Source organism: Pleurodeles waltl, chromosome 10, assembly GCF_031143425.1.
Source record: "Pleurodeles waltl isolate 20211129_DDA chromosome 10, aPleWal1.hap1.20221129, whole genome shotgun sequence".
Taxonomy (NCBI): Eukaryota; Metazoa; Chordata; class Amphibia; order Caudata; family Salamandridae; genus Pleurodeles; species Pleurodeles waltl.
In genome coordinates, this window is record NC_090449.1 from 1,065,965,490 (window position 1) to 1,065,987,283 (window position 21,794).

At 44.5% G+C, this 21,794-nt stretch overlaps 1 protein-coding gene across 1 annotated transcript in view; it reads right to left on the minus strand.

Moving 5' to 3' along the window:
• Window positions 1-224: 224 nt before the first annotated feature.
• PLEKHA8 (pleckstrin homology domain containing A8) overlaps window positions 225-21,794 on the minus strand; it is a 117,545-nt gene continuing 95,975 nt past the window's right edge. The window contains exons 11-14 of the mRNA XM_069212097.1: window positions 13,845-13,975; window positions 13,250-13,320; window positions 5,289-5,350; window positions 225-3,561 (exon numbers count right to left, since the gene is read on the minus strand). Coding sequence (XP_069068198.1) covers window positions 3,364-3,561; window positions 5,289-5,350; window positions 13,250-13,320; window positions 13,845-13,975 — 462 coding nt within the window. The 3' untranslated portion in view covers window positions 225-3,363. The remainder of the gene's footprint in view (window positions 3,562-5,288; window positions 5,351-13,249; window positions 13,321-13,844; window positions 13,976-21,794) is intronic.

Sequence of the window (21,794 nt, forward strand, 5' to 3'; positions counted from 1 at the left end):
CACACCACCCTCAATCTAAGCTGGTGACAGAAGGGAAGGAAGCAGCTATAGAGGTCCCATGCCAGCTTAAGGTGAGCGGAATAAAAAGAAAAAAATTGAAGTAATTACAGTGCACAGAACCTATGTCCACTTTTTTACTGCCTCAGCCCTTGCCGTTTGATAGTTTTCAGCTCCTTACTTGGAAATGCAAGTGAGTATCAACATATAAAAGACAGACAATGGTGTGGAGTTTTAATTTTTATTAAAAGTAAATATCTAATTTTACAAGTGTTACTAGTGTCCAAAAGAGTATTTTTATCCCCCGGGCATTTGTAAACCCAGGTCTGTGCACAGCCCTTCGGGGACCACATACAAAAAAAATTCAAATCGAATTGCATATAACAAATGCACGTATACTATAAACATACAAAAAATATCAATCCAGTACAAGAACAAAAATACAATTCCCAAACAAGACAAAAAATGCTGTCAATTCCAAACAACAAAAAATAATCAAACCCCATACAAGAACCAAAATGTAACACAATCCCCATTGATAAACAAAAAACCCCACAAAAATACTAATTAAACCCCATATAAAAACAAAGTACTATTTAAACATGTAACATTTACTCAGTGCTAAGGATTTCCCTTAAAGTTCTTTCTTTAATAAATACAGAAAAGAAAAATATTAGAAGCAACATAATGAATTAAAGTTAATTTTGCCACGTTACAAAATAAGTGCATATATTTCGTGGTCAGCTGTAAATAATGACCAGTTTCCCTCGGATACTACTTGTGCAAAATGAACCAGTTTTAGGCTGTGGTACATAAAATCTATTTTTGGGCACATGGACTGGTGTTTTCTTGGAAGGTGAGCGAAGCAGGTGAGCGAGAGATATGTGTAAAGACAGCATTCAAGGCAGTTCTTCAAAAGTTAGTTATTCTTGCCAATTTGAATTCAGAACATGTTGAAAGCCACAAAAAGGTTCCTGGGAAACCCAGAGAAGGGGAGAATTTAAGTTTGCAAAATGAACACCAGAGACAATGGACTGTTGGGTGTGATGATATACCAAAGTAGCATCACAAACATGAGACTGGAATATAAGGGACTCCTGAATAAGGGTCTGTGTGGGGGGAGGCAGTCAATACAGAATCCACTGAAAGCTGTTTTCAACTTGGTAGTAAAAACTTTGGGGAAATTATCAATATACTTCCCTGGAAAAATCTGGATAATTCTCCAAAGAAAAGACATCTCCTGCTAAAATGCATGGGAAAGAGGGCCAATATGGCATAAACAAGACCAAAATTAGAAATAAGCAAACAGGAAAGGTGAGGTAATAGGAGGAAGAAATTGATGTTTGAGCCCCTAAATACTGATGCATCAATGTGATAAGGGAAGAAATGTGACGCTGTGCACTCTCCATGGTGTCTCTTTAAGGCGGAAGCTCCAGGAGGATAAAAGGAGAGGTTGTAACATCCATGTGATATCCATGAGCAGAGCCATGTACTAGCCGTCTTGCATGATCCATCTCTCACGAAGAATGCCCACCCCGGCTGGTATCTCACCAACATATCTCAAGTCTGTGTGCTGTCTCAATGCAGAGCCACAGCTCAAGATTGCCGTCAAGGTCCTAAAGTATTGGTAACTTCTGGCACACAGCACCTTGATCAAAGCATTAGTAGCTCAAGAGCAAAATGTTAAGCAAGCCTGGAAATATCCTTTGTGAGTAAATGCCCACATTGCTAAGGTTTTACCACCATTTATAAGTATCCAAGACTTAAAAAAGGTGGCAAAAAAGATTCCAGCCACATCACTATCTCAAAACGTAATGATGCGGCTGGAAATATTTTTGCCACCAAAGGCACATGAGTTTTAACTGGTACTGAGTGGGAGAAAAATAAATATTAACCATGCATTAAATGTTAATTTTGCTAGATTATTGACTTCACTCCCTAAAGTTGGTATGACTGCACATCAGACAAGTCTTCAGGCCATGATACCATCAACACACAAAAGAGCCAAAAATCAAGAAATACTTCAAAGCATTGGAGCTGCATGGGACCAACTAGGCGTTCATGATTCAAGACAAACTCATCCAGCTTGGGCACAAAATCAATGTGAAACACTGGATTCTCGCAGCAGACTCAGCGTTGTATGTTCTAAAAAATAAAAATAAAAAAGATCCAAAAAACTTGGGACCTTGCAGAAAGCTCTGGGTTTTATTGACTGCAGCTAATCTGTAGAATAATGTGAAATTCCACGTTGAGCTGAATACTAGCAAGTTACACTAGTGGACGCTTCTGTGAATTTCTGAAAAAATGAATGAATGCTGAACTGTCAGTCTAAAAAAAGCAGTGCATATGCAAAAATTCTAGAAATGGTTTTGGTCTGACATTTCAGAAACACCCTCACAAACATAACATCAGAATAGGGTAGCTGAGAAATTCAATTATCTAGATTTCCCAAAACTCAAAAAGGCTGACGTTGATGCAGTCCAGCCCTCCCTGCCAAGCAGCCAAAATTGCTTTCCAGGCCTTCAGATGGGCTCTTTGCTAGCATGAAACAATATACGACACAAAACAAAGACAAGTTTTATAGCCAAGTCCTCTTTATACACTGATGTCCCTTTTCTCTCCATCAAAGACAGGAGTGATTTAAAAGTTAAAATGATGGTGGTCTCAGAGCTAGAGGCTGCCATGTTCTGTCATTAACACTTGTATAACGCACATCGATAACATTCAAGGCAGAATTGCTGGGTCAGATAATGGACTTCCCAGTCAGGGAAGAGACCTCTGGGTTTCCTGGAAGAAATGTGCCACAGTTTAAACTGCATAAACCAATCCCTAACACACAGGGACAAATAAATCTTCTGAAAATAGGAAGTTTTACCTTGATTCCCGCTTCTAGTCATGTCCAGAGAATTTTCAATAGCCAGTATCTCTTCCCAGGGCAATGAAACTAATTGGGACCCTAGTTTCAAAAACGTTTTGATGCGATTTGTGGGAGATTGCACCTAAAACTCCCTTTAGTACAAAGAGACATCCACACTGGTGGATATGCAAAATACTGACGTCTGCCACAAGGGTTGAATAATTCCTTTAGGTTTATATTTAAATACCTAGGATTAAGTGAATAGTTGATCACCAATATCAGACAAAACCTGCCCTTATTAGCAGAAGGTGACATGAAAATGAAGAGGTGTTTCCCTATGATTTGGTATCACATTTAAGAAACCATAGCACCTAGGTTTTCTTAGGCAGAGGCCAACAGGCACTGGAAGCTGTGTTCAACCGTAGATGATCTGTATCGGGGTAAATCGGAGCACAAGATTGAGTTTAGAGAGTATTTGGATCAGACCATGAGTCCCAGTTCCATGAGGGTCACACCACCTCATCCGATTCCAAATTGTACTCTTCGTACAGTGTGTCAAGCAGGTCTAGCTGCTTTCCCATGGCCGGCAGGTAAATGCCCAGGTCCCGCTGCATAGCGCGCTCAAAGTCATGCTTCCAGGCACCATCTTCGGCCACCGCCAGTGCGGCCGCAAAGTTGTCGTAAGTAGGAGCTGCCTTCAGTGCCAGCTAGAGGCGAGGGGAATGAAACAATGCGAGTTAATGGAGGTTTGAAATAAGGGAGAGCCTTGCATGTGTGTAGGAAAGGGAATACATTTGGAGAAATCAGCTCAACTTACTATCTTAACAGTGGAATTTGATCTTAACTGAGGAACGTGTGGCCTTTTGAGGTTTTCTGTTGTGCCCAGTATTAACAACTGGTTAAACTTAAGTTTAACTTCAACCTAACTTTATGTTTTGAGGTCATTTAATTTGTTTTTAAACTTTCCTAGCACTTACAACAGTCGAGGTGAGAATTTTCCTCATGCGATATTCATCAACACGAAGTAATAATGTCACATAAGTCCCCTTTTTCTTATGAGTTGTTTACAAACAATATCTTGATTGGCTCATATTTTAGAAGTAAAAAAACATGCATGTTAAACCATCTTCGCGAACCTCTTTGTAGGTTTTTTGGAACACACTGTAACTTGTGATCTGTACGTGTATGGAGTGCTTATGTTTGTTCGGCTGCCCACACTGCATGCTGCAGCCACACGGTTTATTGATGTGTAATATTTGCTGTTTGAGAACATGGATTATGTGATGCAATGCAGCATAGTTTGTGGCAGAATCACTTGACTTCTCTCATGTTAACACATGTTAATACTGTAAGGTTTCAAATAGCACCTGCACCTGAAAGCTGACCAGTTAACCTTTGCAAAGGACTTGCCACTGTGCAGTAACATAATTGTGGCAGTGTAACTTTTAATCTGTTTGAGCTATAAACAATGCTTGTGTTAAAATCAACAGCAAACTCATTATATTGTGACCACAGAATTGGATAATTCATGTAGCCCTGGCTATAAGATGTCTGTAAACATCACAATGTATGTTTTTGGGGGCGCCACAAAACTTCTGGTATGTATTTCTATGCAACATGGGTGTCATCTTGCCTTTGCAATCCTTGGTTATATCTTTTAACTGCTGTTTGAGAACATTACTCTGTGTTATGGTTTCACCATACCTGCCTGCCTGACAGATTTTTGACATTTGTATAGCCCTACCCATGAAGTAGGTGTTACAGTAGAGCCTTCCAAGATGTTGACTTTGGGACGTGGTATTGTGTGGTATTCACAAATACTTCTCTAATTCTTAAATCAAACATAACTTGAGGCCTATATTTCTATGTGAGAAGTGTTATAGACGGGCCCACCAGTGTGCGAGTTTTACACACTTGAGTTTGTGCTTGGTTTTACTTCTAAAGTTTACAAACATTTACACTAAGTGTAAAACCAAATATGTGATGCGACAATGCAAACTTGATTGTTTACAAAGATTCACGCAGTGTTTCCAAACATTTATGGACATAGAGATCAAAAGATGGAAACTCAAACTGGACACTTTTACCCAGTAACTCAAAAGCAAAAATCATCATATCAATAAAAGGAAAGGTACTAAATGGAGGCAAGCAATACATACAATGCAAAAATGGGTGCACTTAAGTTCAGCACCATTTAGGTCTATGAGCAGAAACTCATCTATGCCAAATCCTAAAATAAAAGTGTCTGCAAATCATTATAATCTAAATATTTGATGCTTATGAAGTAATTGGGACAATGACACCAAGGGGAACTGCCAGTAACGGTAGATTGCAGAGAAAACCAAGCTTTAAAAAGCTATTTGGACAATTTTAAGTCTTTGCAAAGATGTAAAATTAGATTTGTTGCCTGAGAAAACAGTTAAGCAGCGCTTACCGCAAAAACTCCTCGCACAACCCATCCGTGGTACTGCCGTAGTGTTTTACCATAGGCAATGCCTAAAAACAAAAGACAAAGAGCAGGCGGTTATCAATAGATTTTTTCAACAGTGCGATCGTGCAACATAGTGCTTTCATAAATCTGCAGGAGGCTCCAAGGAGCTTGGAGTGATGCATGAAAGAGTTTACGGACGTTTAATAAAAATTAGCAAGTTGCTTACTTTTGGTAACGCTCTTTCTGGTAGAGACTATCTAACTACAGATTCCTCACCTTCTGACTCCTTACCCAGCCGTCGGACTGGATCCAGAAACTTCCAAGTAGTATCTCCAAGCTCCACCAAGTGGTGCCATGAGGCTCGGCACTGAGGCTGTTCCTCTATGGAAACAACATGCGGGGCAAATAAGGCGCCGCTCATGTGTTTTTAAGGTTTCTCACGTCCCCAGGCACAGAGCCCCAACAGCAAATTGGGTCGACCAGTGTAGAGATTGCTAGACTTTGGATATTTTTAATGGATAAAGTCCAATTCACAGAACGAGGAGGAAGGGAGGGCTGGTGAGGAATCTGCAGTTAGGGAGAGTCTCTACCAGAAAGAGTGTTACTGAAGGTAAGTAACTTGTACTTCTGATAGAGACTTCTAACTGCACATTCTTCACAGTTTGAATAGAAATCAAAGCAATACATATTTAGAGGTGGGGCTGTCAATTGGCTCAAACCACAAAGTCCTGTAGGACCAATTGGCAAAATACCCCTTTCAGAGAGCCTGGCTGTCCAGACAGTAGTGCTTCATGATTGTAAGGAGGGATGCCCACTTAGCTGCCTGACAAATGTGCAGGACAGGAACTCTGCATGCCAAGACAGAGGTAGCGGACTTGGCCCTATCGGTAGGAGTCTTTAACACTTCTGGAGGCTGCATTTTCACCAATGCGTGGAAGATCTTAAAACAGAGCATGATCCAGCTAGAGATGGTCCGTTTCTGCAAGGCTTTGCCCTGTTTCGATCTTGCAGACCCCAAAAATTGCTGATCTCCACTCAGTGTTCTCTAGTATGATTGCTATAAAAGCGCAACACTCTTTGGGGTGTAGGTGACGGAGTCCCTCCTCCTCCTTACAAGGGTGAGGCAGAGAATAGAACACCAATAATGAGATAGTCCGTCCGACGTGGAGCGCCGTCATTACTTTTAAAAGGAATAATGAACGAGTCTGCAAAACCAGGATTCCTAAGAAGCTGGTATACAGAGGATTGACACAAAGAGCTTGGAGCTCCCTCACTCACAGTGCCAATGCTAGAGCAACTAGGAATACTATCCTAGTAGTGAAGTCGCAATGGAGAGCTGTACAGTGCTCAAAAGGAGTGTACATCAAATATGTGACGACCAGATACAGCTCCTGCTTCAACATAAAGGGAGAAGGAGGACTAATGCTGAGTCCTTTAAAAACGCATCAAAAACAGGTGATTTAAATAATGAGGGCTGGGCCAGTGCCCGTAAGAAGGCAGAAAGAGCAGAATGATACCCTTTAGCCGTCCCTAGTGCAAAGCCTTGCCGGGTGAGGAGATCACACACAAGAGAACATCAGATAACTTGGCCTGGAGGGGGTCTTTCTGTTGTGCGCTGCACAAACCACAAATGTGTCCAAACCAGGGGCATTTTCTTTCGAGGGACGTCTGTCTGTCAAGATGACATCAATCACCTTCAGAGTAAAGTCAAAGGTGTTCAGTTTTCGCCACTCAAACCCCAGGCATGAGGGCGGGGTTGCAGAGGTCCTGGTGTAAAACTCTGCCTTGTTGCTGCAACAACAGATCCTCCCAGAGAGGCAGGATGATCAGAGGACCGATGCTCATGCCTAGGAGCTCTGGATACCATTCTCTGTGCCCAATCCGGGGTCACTAGGATGGCCTGGGCCCGATTGTTCGTGATCTTCTTCAGAACTCAGCCAGGAATGTATTGGTGGGAAGGCATACAGAAGTTCGGAGTCCCACTATAGGTGGAATGCGTGCGAGAGAGATAGAGAGAGAGAGATAGAGAGAGAGAGATAGAGAGAGAAGGGGAAGGAAGAGAGAGAGAGGGAAGGAAGAGAGAGAGGGAAGGAAGAGAGAGAGGGAGGGGGAGAGAGAGAGAGGGAGAGAGAGAGGGGGAGAAAGAGAGAGAGGGGGAGAAAGAGAGAGAGGGGGAGAAAGAGAGAGAGGGGGAGAGAGAGAGAGACAGAGAGGGAGGAGGGGGAGGGGGAGAGGGAGAGGGAGGAGGGGGAGTGGGAGGGAGAGGGAGGAGGGGGAGAGAGAGGGAGAGGGAGGAGGGGGAGAGGGAGAGGGAGGAGGGGGAGAGAGAGGGAGAGGGAGGAGGGGGAGAGAGAGGGAGAGGGAGGAGGGGGAGAGAGAGAGAGAGAGAGAGAGAGAGAGAGAGAGAGAGAGATAGAGAGAGAGAGAGAGAGAGAGGGAGAAAGAGAGAGAGGGGGAGAAAGAGAGAGGGGGGGAGAGAGAGAGACAGAGAGGGAGGAGGGGGAGAGGGAGAGGGAGGAGGGGGAGAGAGAGGGAGAGGGAGGAGGGGGAGAGAGAGGGAGAGGGAGGAGGGGGAGAGGGAGAGGGAGGAGGGGGAGAGAGAGGGAGAGGGAGGAGGGAGAGAGAGAGAGAGAGAGAGAGAGAGAGAGAGAGAGAGAGAGAGAGAGAGAGAGAGAGAGAGAGAGAGAGAGAGAGAGAGAGAGGGAGAGAGAGAGAGAGAGAGAGAGAGAGAGAGAGAGAGAGAGAGAGAGAGAGGGAGAGAGGGAGAGAGAGAGAGGAGAGAGAGAGGAGAGAGAGAGAGAGAAACCTTGGAAACTCCAAAGTGCAGAACTACTGACATGTCGACCTTGTCCACCTCTGGGAGTAATTGCCACCCATGATCCACTAGCTGCCAACGGCTGTGTTCCTCCACCCGGACATTCAAATATTCCGCAAGATGGTACACCACTTGGAAGATTCCATGTACTGTACCACTCTGTCAGTATTGTGATTCCACTAAAGAATCTACAATTGAATTTAGTTGCCAAAATTTTGTTTCGAATTTTGTGATTCATTTTTTCCAAATTTTAATGTGGTATGTATGGTCTTGTTTAAGTCCCCCAGTTCTTGTTGTTTAGAAATGTAGAAAGTATCCTGGATAGTTACCCCCCTTGACAAATATAGTCTGGTAGATTTTTTCGAACTTACTAAAAAGCCCCCCAGTGCTCTAAAAACCATGACTGAGGCAGCAGGCTACTCCCAGGAGCTTAACCTGGGCCCCTACAAAAATCCTATGTTGGTCCAACTTAAGGCCCTCTGCCAAGAATGGAAACTTGCCATGATGTCTAAACTCATTAAGCCCATCTGCAGCAGTTGCTGGCAGAAAACGATAGAGCCATGGCAAGTAAAGAAACCCATCCTGAGAATGGGAAGAGGATCCTGAAGACCATTTGGATTCTCTAAGCAATCCCACAGACAGTAACACCACTGGAAGCACTTCTGACAGTACCCCAGATTAAGTTAAAGAGGATTCTGAACTTCAAAAATTGGCTAGGAGACTAGAGTTGGAAGCTAAACTCTTGGCTATAGAAAAAGAAATGACTGAGATGGGCCTAGGACCCATCTCTAGTGGCAGCAACAACTTAAACATGGAGAAAGAAGCAGTGTTTTACCCTAAAGTAGCGTAAGGGATTGTCCTCAAATATGTAGAAGTTGATGATATTACCACATGGTTAACAGCCTTTGAGAGGGCTTGCAGAGTGAATAAACTCAACAAAACATATTGGGGCTCTCTACTCTGGGAGCTGTTTTCGGACAAGTGCATGGATAGACTCCTGACACTTGATGAGACAGATGCGGAGTCCTTTGACCTACCTCATGAAGGGAACCCTGTTTGGACTCACCACTGAGGAATATAGAATCAGTGCCACTCTAAGGGACCCAGCACCAACCTCATGCAGACTGCCATTGCAGACTGCATGACAAGGTGCTCCAAAAATTTAAATTGCGACATGGCACATAGCCTGTGTGCCATGTCCCCTAAACACTGTATGTAATATCTGTAAGTCACTCCTACAGCAGGCCTTCCAGCCCTAAGGCAGGGTGCATTATATTACATGTGTGGACATATCTGCAAGAGCAGATATGCCCATGCTATGTCTTCATCGATTCTTAGACATAGTAAGTGAACAGGGTAGCCATCTTAAGTACATGTGCTGGACACTGGTCAATAAGAGTTCCCCCAGCTACATGATGGCTTCTCTGAAATTAGAGATATTTGGTACCAAACATCTCGTATTAATAAGCCTTCACTGATTCAAGTGATGGATTTATTACTACATGCACCCAGAGGGCCCCCTGAAAACCTACTGACTACCGGTGTGCTGACTGACTAGTCTTAGAACACTCTTGGAGCAGAGGAGCTTCTTCCCTGCAGGCAATCAAAGAAGAACTGTGAGGATCCAGGACCACTAAAACCCGATGCCTGATAACACCACTGCAACCTTGTCTCCTAGCCTGAGCTGAAGGGGGTCAACAGTGTCAGCATGATTCCCAGGACCTCCAGAGATGAACACCACCTTGAGTTCACCCACTGTGGACTTCCTGATGGCGTCTGCAGCCTCTTTCTGCAGACCCCCCTCTCCCAAACCGCAAGTGACTGGGAGACAAAGACCAGAGCCTCAGGACACCTCTGCATCCGTCCATCCCGGGCCGAGGAGAAGAGAACCAAGGGTGTCCCCCCACGTCTCCCAGCCCTGTGAGACCGGAGCCCACTTGTTGGTTTGGTCAGACTGGATCCCCCCCAGTGCATGCCTGCAGTCTCTTTCTGCAGGTCCCCTCTACTGTGACCGCCACCAGTGATGGAAACCAAACAGTCCAAACCACCTACCTCTGCATCCGGCTTCCCAGAGAACAGGAACACTGGTGACCCTACGTCCCTGAGCAACGCAAGACTTGAACCCCCTTGGTGGGTCACCAAACTGGACCCTCAGTCCATCCCTGCAGCATCTTTGTGACCGGACCAATCCCCATTGACTTGAGTCGGACACCCGAGCCTTAACACACCTCTGCACCTGGAGGCCCCAGAGCCTCCCGAGGTGACCAGTTGGTTTGGCCTTGGACCTTGGCCAATACTCACCTTTAGTCCTAGAGAACAGTCCTGTAAATTGCTGTGGAATACCCGTTTGCCGTGTATTGTTTTCTCTCCCATAGAGTAACATTGCAGCTTGAGAAAAATGCACAAAGTGTCAACTTTTCAAAACTGTACAAATTCATAACTTGAAAAGTACTCACCTGATTCCAGTGATCTTGGTATCAAAAGTTATATAAAAGTATATGTTATTTTTATAAATTGGTGTTGGATTTCTTTATTGAGTGTGTTTCTCTCTTTCTGTACGAGTGTGTCTTACATGCTTAGCACTACCCTCGGATATGCCTAGCTGCTCGCCCACACCACCACAGAAGAGAGCATTTTGGATGTCATTTGTGCTCTGTCATACCTCTGGGCATTGCATGGACTCTTTGCACAGTGTATCTCTTTTTAGTCCACTATTTCAAGAGGGAGCTTCCTACACTGGGGAAGAATTCAAAAGGTGAGAAAACTGCGGTTAGAGGTCTATATCAGATGGGACAGTTACAGAAACAAGCGATACCCGATCACACAGGAAATCGCTTGCAATGACACTGGCTTGTGGCATGAAGTCCCTGGGTTAGAGACTTGAGTACTGGGTCAACCTCAGTGTCAAGGTGAGATTAACATCCAATGCAGCCAACACAGCATCTTCTACTGAACGGAAGAAAAAAAAGCAAAAGAGTTCACAAACTAAAATGTAAGTAGTGGATGGAAAAAAAAGAACTGGCTACATGCTTTCCTTTGTAACTACTGAAAGAGGCCTTCCAAAACTCTAGAGTAGGTCTAAGTTCTAGCGAGTTATTCAACTGACAATCGCAGGAACTGACTACCAGTTTTCAGGAAAATGCTTTCACAGTTTCATAGCAGTTATGAGTAGAACACAAAGGACTAGAACCAATACCCGGTCACTGTTATGGTGACAGCCTCTGCTGTGTCAGTCTTTCTTTTGTCAACTCGAAGGTCATTATGAACTATTTACTGAACAAGTGACTGACCATTTCACCTCCAGTTTTGGAAAAGCAGATGGCTCTTGGGTGGGCAGGCGTCTTCCAACTACACATCTGGAGAGTTCAGTTTTGCACAGCTGCATTAGCTGCCGTGAAATCAGAAGTGGTGTGTGCAGCTCACGAAGTCTCATTTTTGGTGGGTGCATTTCACTCCGACACTCACGGTGTATTCATCACACAATGCAACTTCGAACTATTTGCCTTTAACCAGAAGCCACTATGCTTGCATTTTTGTTCCTTAAAATATTTACGAGCCTCGAAAAGGTGGGAGAAAGACAAAACAAAACATTTCCATAAGACATCTGGCACACTGTCTTTCTGAGTACCCATGGAGGAATAGTGGCACTTGCATGCCGGAGGTGATTCTTGGCATAATGGACACCCATGGTGAAATACTCGCGCAGGTGTACTAGAGGGATTTTTTGCATATGGAACACTCATAGGAAAATGCTTGCATTAGCACACTGGAGGTGGTTCTTGACAAAGGAGTAAAGCAGCGGCGCAGAGGAGGACAAAAATGTCAAATGCCTAACATGCTGGAGGTAAAATTTGACATAAGGGTCACCAGTGCTATAGAATTACCATTGACAGAAACATTCTGGGACTGACATACTGTATATAACTGTTGCCATAAGGGGGCACCCGACACAACATGCTGGCTCTGGCATAATGGGAGGTTACATTTGGAATATAGAGACAATCATAGCACCTTTTGAGAAGAACCCCCCGCCCTTTATCCCCAAAACCTTTCCAGAAGACATCTGGCACATTTGCTTTGCTCACTACAGTTTAGGACACATGTTATATTACACCCCACCACTTTCAAAGATTCACAGCACCCTAGTATCAGTGTATCCAAAAGAGACATTTGAGTTGTGTTGTTAGTTTAGCCACAAAGTAAATATAGATCTTCAGCATTGTCAGTTATTTTGATCTCACCCGCATTAAAGTTAAGGGACATCACTTGTTGGGAAGATTCACTGTCATATGATGTCACTTTCTTTGATGGGATTATGGTCAGAGTCTGTGTGAGGTCACTTCTACAACTCCTGGCTTTTTGGTAAATAGATGCCGATGGCTGCAGTTACTGTTGCTCATTCAAATGGCAATAAAGCTGAGCCATAAAATATTTCTGAATTAAGAATCATTTAAAATAGTTAGGTTCTACCAGGGTTGTCAAGTAATAGTGATTAAATTATGGACTGTGGATCCCGAAGACCCAAGTGCTAATCCCGGAGTGTCACTTGCAAGCATTGCAAGATCCTTGTGCCACACTTCCCTAATGAATGTCAGAGTCTTCAAAAGCTTCCTCCCGCTACTCAAGCACTATGTAAAGAGAGCAATCCCATACACCTGTGAGCACCAAAGTATGAAGGCCCATTCTTTCTCCCTCTGTAAGTGGCAACATGGTCTACCCTCAGGGACGCCCTCTTAAATCAGGCAAGAAATCTTTATTTTAAAAAGTCCTGTATTTAGTTTCATGGTAAACGGTGTCACAAGTACAAGCCTCCAAGAACAAAGGCTCCAATTCAAAGAAAGGGTGGTGCCTTCTACATTGGTAAAACCCAGTGAAAACCTTTAATAAAAAATAAGCAGCAAAAAAGCCTCCTATGAACTTGTGTTGTCAAAAAAGCAAACACTGCATGAGAATTAGGAGAACCGTAAGTCAAATCTACACCGATGGGCAGCAGCAGAAAATCTGGAAAACAAAGGGGAGTGTGTCCTATCTCTGCAAGAAGGCAATGCTCTGCGAGATGAGCAGTGTCCCTGCTAAGTGATCACAGGGTTGGCACATCTTCCTCTTAGCATTTGATAAAACAACTCTAAAAGACTAAACTTTCACTTACTGAGCGCAGTGTCTATGTTCTTTTCCCCGTTCTTTACTTCCGTCAGAAACTCCTTAAGAAACTTCAACCCCCTGTGGAAGGAAAAGGAACAGAGCAGTTGAGTTGACTGTGCCATGGCGAGGAGGCGAAAGATTCCATGGGCTGCGATATATCGGTGGCAGAGCTGGGGCCAGTGCTGGTACCCAAGTCATGAAGAGGGGACATATTATGCAGCCATGCTCCACTGCAGAGTCAGGCGGGTTGGTCTAAAGCCTCCCCAATGCCATACTGTAAAGAGCACTCAAGAGATCACCCAACTTACCCTAGTTAAGTGCACATATGCACCCTATGCATGTCTGTTGCACTTATACAGTATAGCACAAACCTAGTTACAAAGTAGCTGAGAACTGGATAGCAATAGGGTTCACAGTCGACGATTCTTCATACAATCTCAAAAGAAATCGGCTGAGCTATCTATAAACTGTCAATAGTAGTTGAGCTCTGCTGGAGGAGGAATTGATAGTCAGTCCCGCCCCACACTGTGCATCCTCCCCATGTGCAGGGATGCCCTGTCCGGTACAGAAATAAGAAAGGAACAGCCTAAGGAAGCCTTTACCTTTTCAGCCACAGCAAGGCCTCCGTGGCAGAGTTCCTGACCCCCGCCACATTGTTCGCCACCTCATGGAGCACAATGCTCTGCAGTGTGTGGAACTCTTCCTTCTGGGTGATAAATTTCTGATTGATTTTCTGTGAACGACAAGAGCGCAACTCGTCACATAAAGAGAAGAGGGCACATTTATTGACTAGTAAGTGCTTGCAAATGGGATTGGCGCTATTATTTGTTACATTTTTAGGTATTCTTAAAAACAAGAGGCTGATATGATTGAGAATTGAAATCCTGTAAGCTTTTTCTCTTTGAGAGGTTACGTACATAGTTAGCGAGGAAGCATTTAATGCATCATCTTGTTGAAAGTAATACCAGCACAAACAAGCATTTGACAATGCATTAGGTCTGGCACATTTCGAAGAAGTTAATTGTCATCTTTTGACAATAGTGCCCACGAGCAAAAACAACAAAAACAAGCATTTTCAATGCAACGGGTCTCGCATTTGTTCGAGTTAGAGCTATTAGCGTTGTAAAGCAACAAAAAAAAACGCAGTGTGACCGCGCTATGTAAAATGCAGCACGATTGCGCTGCGTGAAAAAATAAACAGATAAAGTAGTCTGGACTCCAGGCTGAAAACATTGAGCCTCGTATGTTTTTGGTACTTTACTGGTGCTGTGTAGGTGGGCTAAACACCGGAAAAGGCATGACGTATGCATGCCTTTCACAAATGAAAGCAAGCGGATTTTAAAAGGCAAGCCCACGAACCAATCTAAGTGACTGACGTGGCATGGGCGTGGTTTCAATTCAAAGAGAGATTACAGAATGGACGGAGCACTTTGTGCTCACCCATAAAAATGAGTAGAAGCTGAGAAAAGACCCCTTAACCCCTTAGCTGCTGGGCCTTTCCCCCCCCAGTGCTGAGCCCTTTTTTGGCTATTTGGGGTAGTTCGCGCTTAGGGCTTCATAACTTTTTGTCCACATAAGCTAACCACGCCAAATTTGCGTCCTTTTTTTCCAACATCCTAGGGATTCTAATGGTATCCAGAGTTGGTGGTTTCCCCTGGAGGAGACCAAGAAAATAGCCAAAATACAGTGAAAATTTAGTTTTTTCCAAAAAAATGGGAAAAAAGGGCTGCCGAAGAAGGCTTGTGGTTTTTTCCCTGAAAATGCCATCAACAAAGGGTTTCTGGTGCTGAAATCACTATCTTCCCACCTTTCAGGAACGGGCAGACTTGAATCAGAAAACCAAATTTTTCAACACAAATTTGGCATTTTACTGGGACATACCCCATTTCTACTATATTTGGTGCTTTCAGCCTCCTTCCAGTTAGTGACAGGAATGGGTGTGAAACCAATGCTGGATCCCGGAATGCTAAACATTTCTGAAAACTAGACAAAATTCTGAATTCAGCAAGGGGTCATTTGTGTAGATCCTACAAGGTTTTCCTACAGAAAATAACAGCTGAAATAAAAAAATATTGAAATTGAGCTGAAAACAACAGCCATTTTTCTTTATGTTTTACTCTGTAACTTTTTCCTGCGATGTCAGATTTCTGAAAGCAATATACTGTTTTGTCTGCTGGACTCTTCTGGTTGCGGGGATATAAAGGGCTTGTAGGTTCATCAAGAACCCTAGGTACCCAGAGCCAATAAATGAGCTGCACCCTGCAGCTGGTTTTCATTCTATACTGGGTATACAGCAATTCATTTGCTGAAATATGAAGAGTGAAAAAGAGGTATCAAGAAAACCTTTGCATTTCCAAAATGGGATCAAGATAAGGTTTTGAGGAGCAGTGGTTATTTGCACATCGCTGAATTCCGAGGTGCCCATACTAGCATGTGAATTGCAGGGCATTTCTCAAATAGACGTCTTTTTTACACACTCTCTTATATTTGGAAGGAAAAAATGTAGAGAAAGATAAGGGGCAATAACACTTGTTTTGCTATTCTGTGTTCCCCCAAGTCTCCCGATAAAAATGATACCTCACTTGTGTGGGTAGGCCTAGTGCCCGCGACAGGAAATGCCCCAAAACACAACATGGACACATCCTATTTTTTTTATAGAAAACACAGCTGTTTTTTCCAAAGTGCCTACCTGTAGATTTTGGCCTCTAGCTCAGCCGGCACATAGGGAAACCTACCAAACCTGTGCATTTCTGAAAACTAGAGACCTAGGGGAATCCAAGGAGGGGTGACTTGCGGGGCTCGGACCAGGTTCTGTTACCCAGAATCCTTTGCAAACCTCAAAAAGTGGCTAAAAAAACAAGTTTTCCTCACATTTCGGTGACAGAAAGTTCTGGAATCTGAGAGGAGCCACAAATTTCCTTCCACCTGGCGTTCCCCCAAGTCTCCCGATAAAAATGATACCTCACTTGTGTGGGTAGGCCTAGCGCCCGCGACAGGAAACGCCCCAAAGCGCAACGTGGACACATCAAAATTTTTGGAAGAAAACAGAGGTGTTTTTTGAGAAGTGCCTACCTGTAGATTTTGGCCTCTAGCTCAGCCGGCACCTAGGGAAACCTACCAAACCTGTGCATTTCTGAAAACTAGAGACCTAGGGCAATCCAAGGAGGGGTGACTCGCGGGGCTCGGACCAGGTTCTGTTACCCAGAATCCTTTGCAAACCTCAAAAAGTGGCTAAAAATGAAAATGTCACTTACCCAGTGTACATCTGTTCGTGGCATCAGTCGCAGTAGATTCGCATGTTCTGCAATAGCTCGCCATCTGGTGTTGGGCCGGAGTGTTACAAGTTGTTTTTCTTCGAAGAAGTCTTTCGAGTCACGGGACCGAGTGACTCCTCCTTTTGTCTCCATTGCGCATGGGCGTCGACTCCATCCTCGATTGTTTTTCCCCGCAGAGGGTGAGGTAGGAGTTGAATTGTAGTAATAGTGCCCATGCAATGGAGTGACTAAGTATGCACTTATTTAAGGTTGAGATGATACATATATAAATAATTGAAGGTAACTTCCAAACTGCTACAGGCTCCCGGGGAGGCGGGTGGGCACATGCGAATCTACTGCGACTGATGCCACGAACAGATGTACACTGGGTAAGTGACATTTTCAGTTCGATGGCATCTGTCGCTGTAGATACGCATGTTCTGCAATAGACTAGTAAGCAGTTATTTCCCCAAAAGCGGTGGATCAGCCTGTAGGAGTGGAAGTAGTCTGAAATAATGTCCTTAATACAGCTTGACCTACTGTGGCTTGTTGTGCGGATAACACGTCTACACAGTAGTGCTTGGTGAATGTGTGAGGCGTAGACCATGTGGCTGCCTTACATATTTCTTGCATTGGGATGTTTCCTAGAAAGGCCATGGTAGCACCTTTCTTTCTGGTTGAGTGTGCCCTTGGTGTAATGGGCAGCTGTCGTTTAGCTTTAAGGTAGCAGATTTGGATGCATTTAACTATCCATCTGGCTATACCTTGTTTTGAAATTGGGTTTCCTGCATGAGGTTTTTGAAATGCAATAAAGAGTTGTTTAGTCTTTCTGATGTTCTTTGTTCTGTCAATGTAATACATTAATGCTCTTTTGACATCTAATGTATGTAGTGCCCTTTCAGCTACGGTATCTGGCTGTGGAAAGAACACCGGAAGTTCCACTGTTTGATTTAGATGGAACGGTGAAATAACCTTTGGCAAAAATTTAGGATTGGTCCTTAGGACGACTTTATTTTTGTGTAGTTGTATAAAAGGTTCCTGTATAGTAAACGCCTGAATCTCGCTTACTCTTCTCAGGGAAGTAATGGCGATGAGAAATGCCACCTTCCAGGTTAGGAATTGTATGTCGCAGGAGTGCATGGGTTCAAAAGGTGGACCCATAAGTCTAGTTAGGACAACATTTAGGTTCCATGAAGGAACAGGTAGTGTTCTTGGTGGTATAATTCTCCTAAGGCCCTCCATGAATGCTTTAATGACTGGTATTTTATATAGGGAAGTTGAATAGGTAGTCTGCAGGTATGCAGATATTGCTGCAAGGTGAATCTTAATGGAAGAGAAAGCTAGGTTAGCTTTTTGTAAGTGAAGCAAGTAACCCACTACATGTTCTGGAGTTGTGTGTAATGGTTGTATTTGATTAATATGGCAGTAGCAAACAAACCTCTTCCATTTACTTGCATAGCAGTGCCTGGTGGATGGCCTTCTTGCTTGTTTTATGACTTCCATACATTCTTGGGTAAGTTGTAAGTGCCCGAATTCTAGGATTTCAGGAGCCAGATTGCTAGATTCAGCGATGCTGGATCTGGGTGTCTGATCCTTTGGTTGTGCTGTGTCAACAGATCTGGCCTGTTGGGCAATTTGATGCAGGGTACCACTGATAGGTCTAGCAGCGTTGTGTACCAGGGTTGCCTTGCCCAAGTTGGTGCTATCAATATGAGTTTGAGTTTGCTTTGACTGAGTTTGTTTACCAGGTAAGGAAGGAGAGGGAGAGGAGGAAAAGCGTAAGCAAATATCCCTGACCAGTTCATCCATAGGGCATTGCCTTGGGATTGTTTGTGTGGGTATCTGGATGCGAAGTTTTGGCATTTTGCGTTCTCCCTTGTCGCAAACAAGTCTATCTGAGGTGTTCCCCAGAGTTTGAAATAAGTGTTCAGTATTTGGGGGTGAATTTCCCATTCGTGGACCTGTTGGTGATCTCGAGAGAGATTGTCTGCGAGTTGATTTTGTATCCCTGGTATAAACTGTGCAATTAGGCGAATTTGGTTGTGAATTGCCCAATGCCAAATTTTTTGTGCTAACATGCTTAACTGCGTGGAGTGCGTCCCTCCCTGCTTGTTTAGATAATACATTGTTGTCATGTTGTCTGTTTTGACGAGAATGTATTTGTGAACTATTATTGGTTGGAAAGCTTTTAGTGCTTGAAAAACTGCAAGAAGTTCTAGGTGATTGATATGCAGTTTTGTTTGATGTACGTTCCATTGTCCTTGTATGCTGTGTTGATCGAGGTGTGCTCCCCACCCTGTCATGGAAGCATCTGTTGTTATTACGTATTGTGGCACTGGGTCTTGGAAAGGCCGCCCCTTGTTTAAATTTATGTTGTTCCACCACAGAAGCGAGAGGTAAGTTTGGCGGTCTATTAACACCAGATCTAGAAGGTGACCCTGTGCTTGAGACCACCGTGATGCTAGGCATTGTTGTAAGGGCCTCATGTGCAGTCTTGCGTTTGGGACAATGGCTATGCATGATGACATCATGCCTAGGAGTTGTAATACCATCTTTGCTTGTATCTTTTGTGTTGGATACATGCGTTGTATGATGGTGTTGAAATTTTGAATTCTTTGTGGACTTGGAGTGGCTACTCCTTTTGATGTGTCTATTATGGCTCCCAGGTATTGTTGTACCTTGCGTGGCCGAATTTTGGATTTTGTGAAATTGACGGTGAACCCTAGTTTGAAGAGGGTTTGTATGATATGATTTGTGTGATTTGAGCACTCTATTAACGAATGGGCCTTGATTAGCCAGTCGTCTAGATATGGGAACACATGTATTTGCTGCCTTCTGATGTGTGCAGCGACTACCGCTAGACATTTGGTAAAGACTCTTGGTGCGGTTGTTAATCCGAAAGGCAGTACTTTGAATTGGTAATGTATTCCTTTGAATACAAACCTTAGGTATTTCCTGTGCGATGGGTGAATTGGTATATGGAAATAAGCATCCTTGAGGTCTAAAGTTGCCATGTAGTCGTGCAGCTTTAGCAATGGCAGTACTTCTTGTAGTGTGACCATGTGGAAGTGGTCTGATTTGATGAAAGTGTTGACTACTCTGAGGTCTAGGATTGGTCTCAGTGTTTTGTCCTTCTTTGGTATCAGAAAGTACAGTGAGTAAACTCCTGTGTTTATTTGTGTGTCTGGCACTAATTCGATTGCATTCTTTTGCAATAGTGCCTGCACTTCTATCTCTAGGAGATTGGAATGGTGTGTTGTTAAATTTTGTGCTTTTGGTGGTATGTTTGGAGGGAACTGTAGAAATTCTATGCAGTAACCATGTTGGATAATTGCTAGAACCCAAGTGTCTGTCGTGATTTTCTCCCATGCTCTGTAATAATGACCTATTCGTCCCCCCACTGGTGTTGTGTGGAGGGGGTGAGTGACATGTGAGTCACTGTTTAGTAGTAGGGGTTTTGGGGCTTTGGAATCTTCCTCTATTTCTAGGGAATTGCCCTCCTCTATATTGTCCCCGAAAACCTCCTCTATACTGTCCTTGGTAACTGGACGGTGTGGCTTGTGAGGTGCTGGCTTGTGTGCTTTGACCCCGAAACCCCCCTCGAAAGGGCGTTTTACGGGATGAGCTGTAATTCCCTCTGCTCTGCGGGGAGTAGAGTGCGCCCATGGCTTTGGCAGTGTCCGTATCTTTTTTGAGTTTCTCAATCGCTGTGTCCACTTCTGGACCGAACAGTTCTTTTTCATTAAAAGGCATATTGAGAACTGCTTGTTGAATCTCTGGTTTAAATCCAGACGTTCGGAGCCATGCATGCCTTCTGATAGTTACAGATGTATTAATTGTCCGTGCAGCTGTATCTGCAGCGTCCATGGAGGAGCGGATCTGGTTGTTGGAGATGGCCTGTCCCTCCTCAACCACTTGTTTTGCCCTATTTTGGAAGTCTTTGGGCAGATGTTCAATGAGATGTTGCATCTCGTCCCAGTGGGCTCTGTCATAGCGCGCAAGTAGTGCCTGGGAGTTCGCGATGCGCCACTGGTTTGCAGCTTGTGCTGCGACTCTTTTACCAGCTGCATCAAACTTGCGGCTTTCTTTATCTGGGGGTGGTGCATCTCCAGATGTGTGAGAGTTGGCCCTTTTCCTAGCTGCTCCTACAACAACAGAGTCTGGTGGCAGCTGTGTTGTGATGAAAGCCGGGTCTGTAGGAGGCGGCTTATACTTTTTTTCCACCCTTGGTGTGATTGCCCTACTTTTGACCGGGTCCTTAAATATGTCTTTTGCGTGCCGGAGCATACCAGGGAGCATAGGCAGGCTTTGGTAGGAGCTGTGGGTGGAGGAGAGTGTGTTGAACAAGAAATCATCCTCGACCTGTTCTGAGTAGAGGCTTACGTTGTGAAATTGTGCTGCTCTAGCCACCACCTGAGAGTACGCGGTGCTGTCTTCTGGTGGAGATGGTTTTGTAGGGTATGCCTCTGGGCTGTTATCTGACACTGGGGCGTCGTATAGGTCCCATGCGTCCTGGTCTTGGTCACCCTGGCTCATGGTGGTGTGAGCTGGGGAGTGTGATGGCGTTTGTGCTGGTGAAACGTTAATCACGGGCGGAGGAGAGGGTGGTGGTGTAACTCTTTTCACCACTTTTGGTTGTGGTGCTTGTTCCGTGTGGAACTCCAACCTTCTCTTTCTCCTAATGGGGGGAAGGGTGCTTATTTTTCCTGTCCCCTGCTGAATGAAGATACGCTTTTGCGTATGGTCCGCATCAGTTGCTTGTAGCTCTTCCTCAAACCTATGCTTCTGCATTTGGGAGGTTAGCGAGTGCTCTTCTGTATAAGAGCCTGAAGCTGGGTCGCTTGCAGTTTGTTTCGGCGTCGAAACTTTGTCTGCATGTTTTTTCGGCTCCGAGGTGACTTTTTTCTTTTTCGGGGCCGAAACCTCTCGGCGTCGATCTGTTTCGGTGCCGCTGTCTCGGCGTCGAGCCGTGTCCACACCGGCATCTCGGTGTCGAGGCTTGTCTCCAGCACTTTCTCGGTCCCGAGAAGGCTGCGTGCCGGTGTCTCGACCGGAGTCGGACGATCTCGGCACTGTTTGGGCCTTTTTCGGTGCCGACGGTCGGTCACCGATTTTATGGGTTGAGCCATGGCCTGGTGGCAGTGGCGTCCCCTGGGCCTTGTAAATCTTCCTCTGTGTGGTTTTCGACGTGTTACTCACGGTTTGTGTATCGTCGAATCCTTCGGAGTCTGAGTCTTGGATCGAGAAGGTACCTTCCTCTTCTTGTTCCTCGAACTCTCGGTGGGCTGTCGGCGCGGA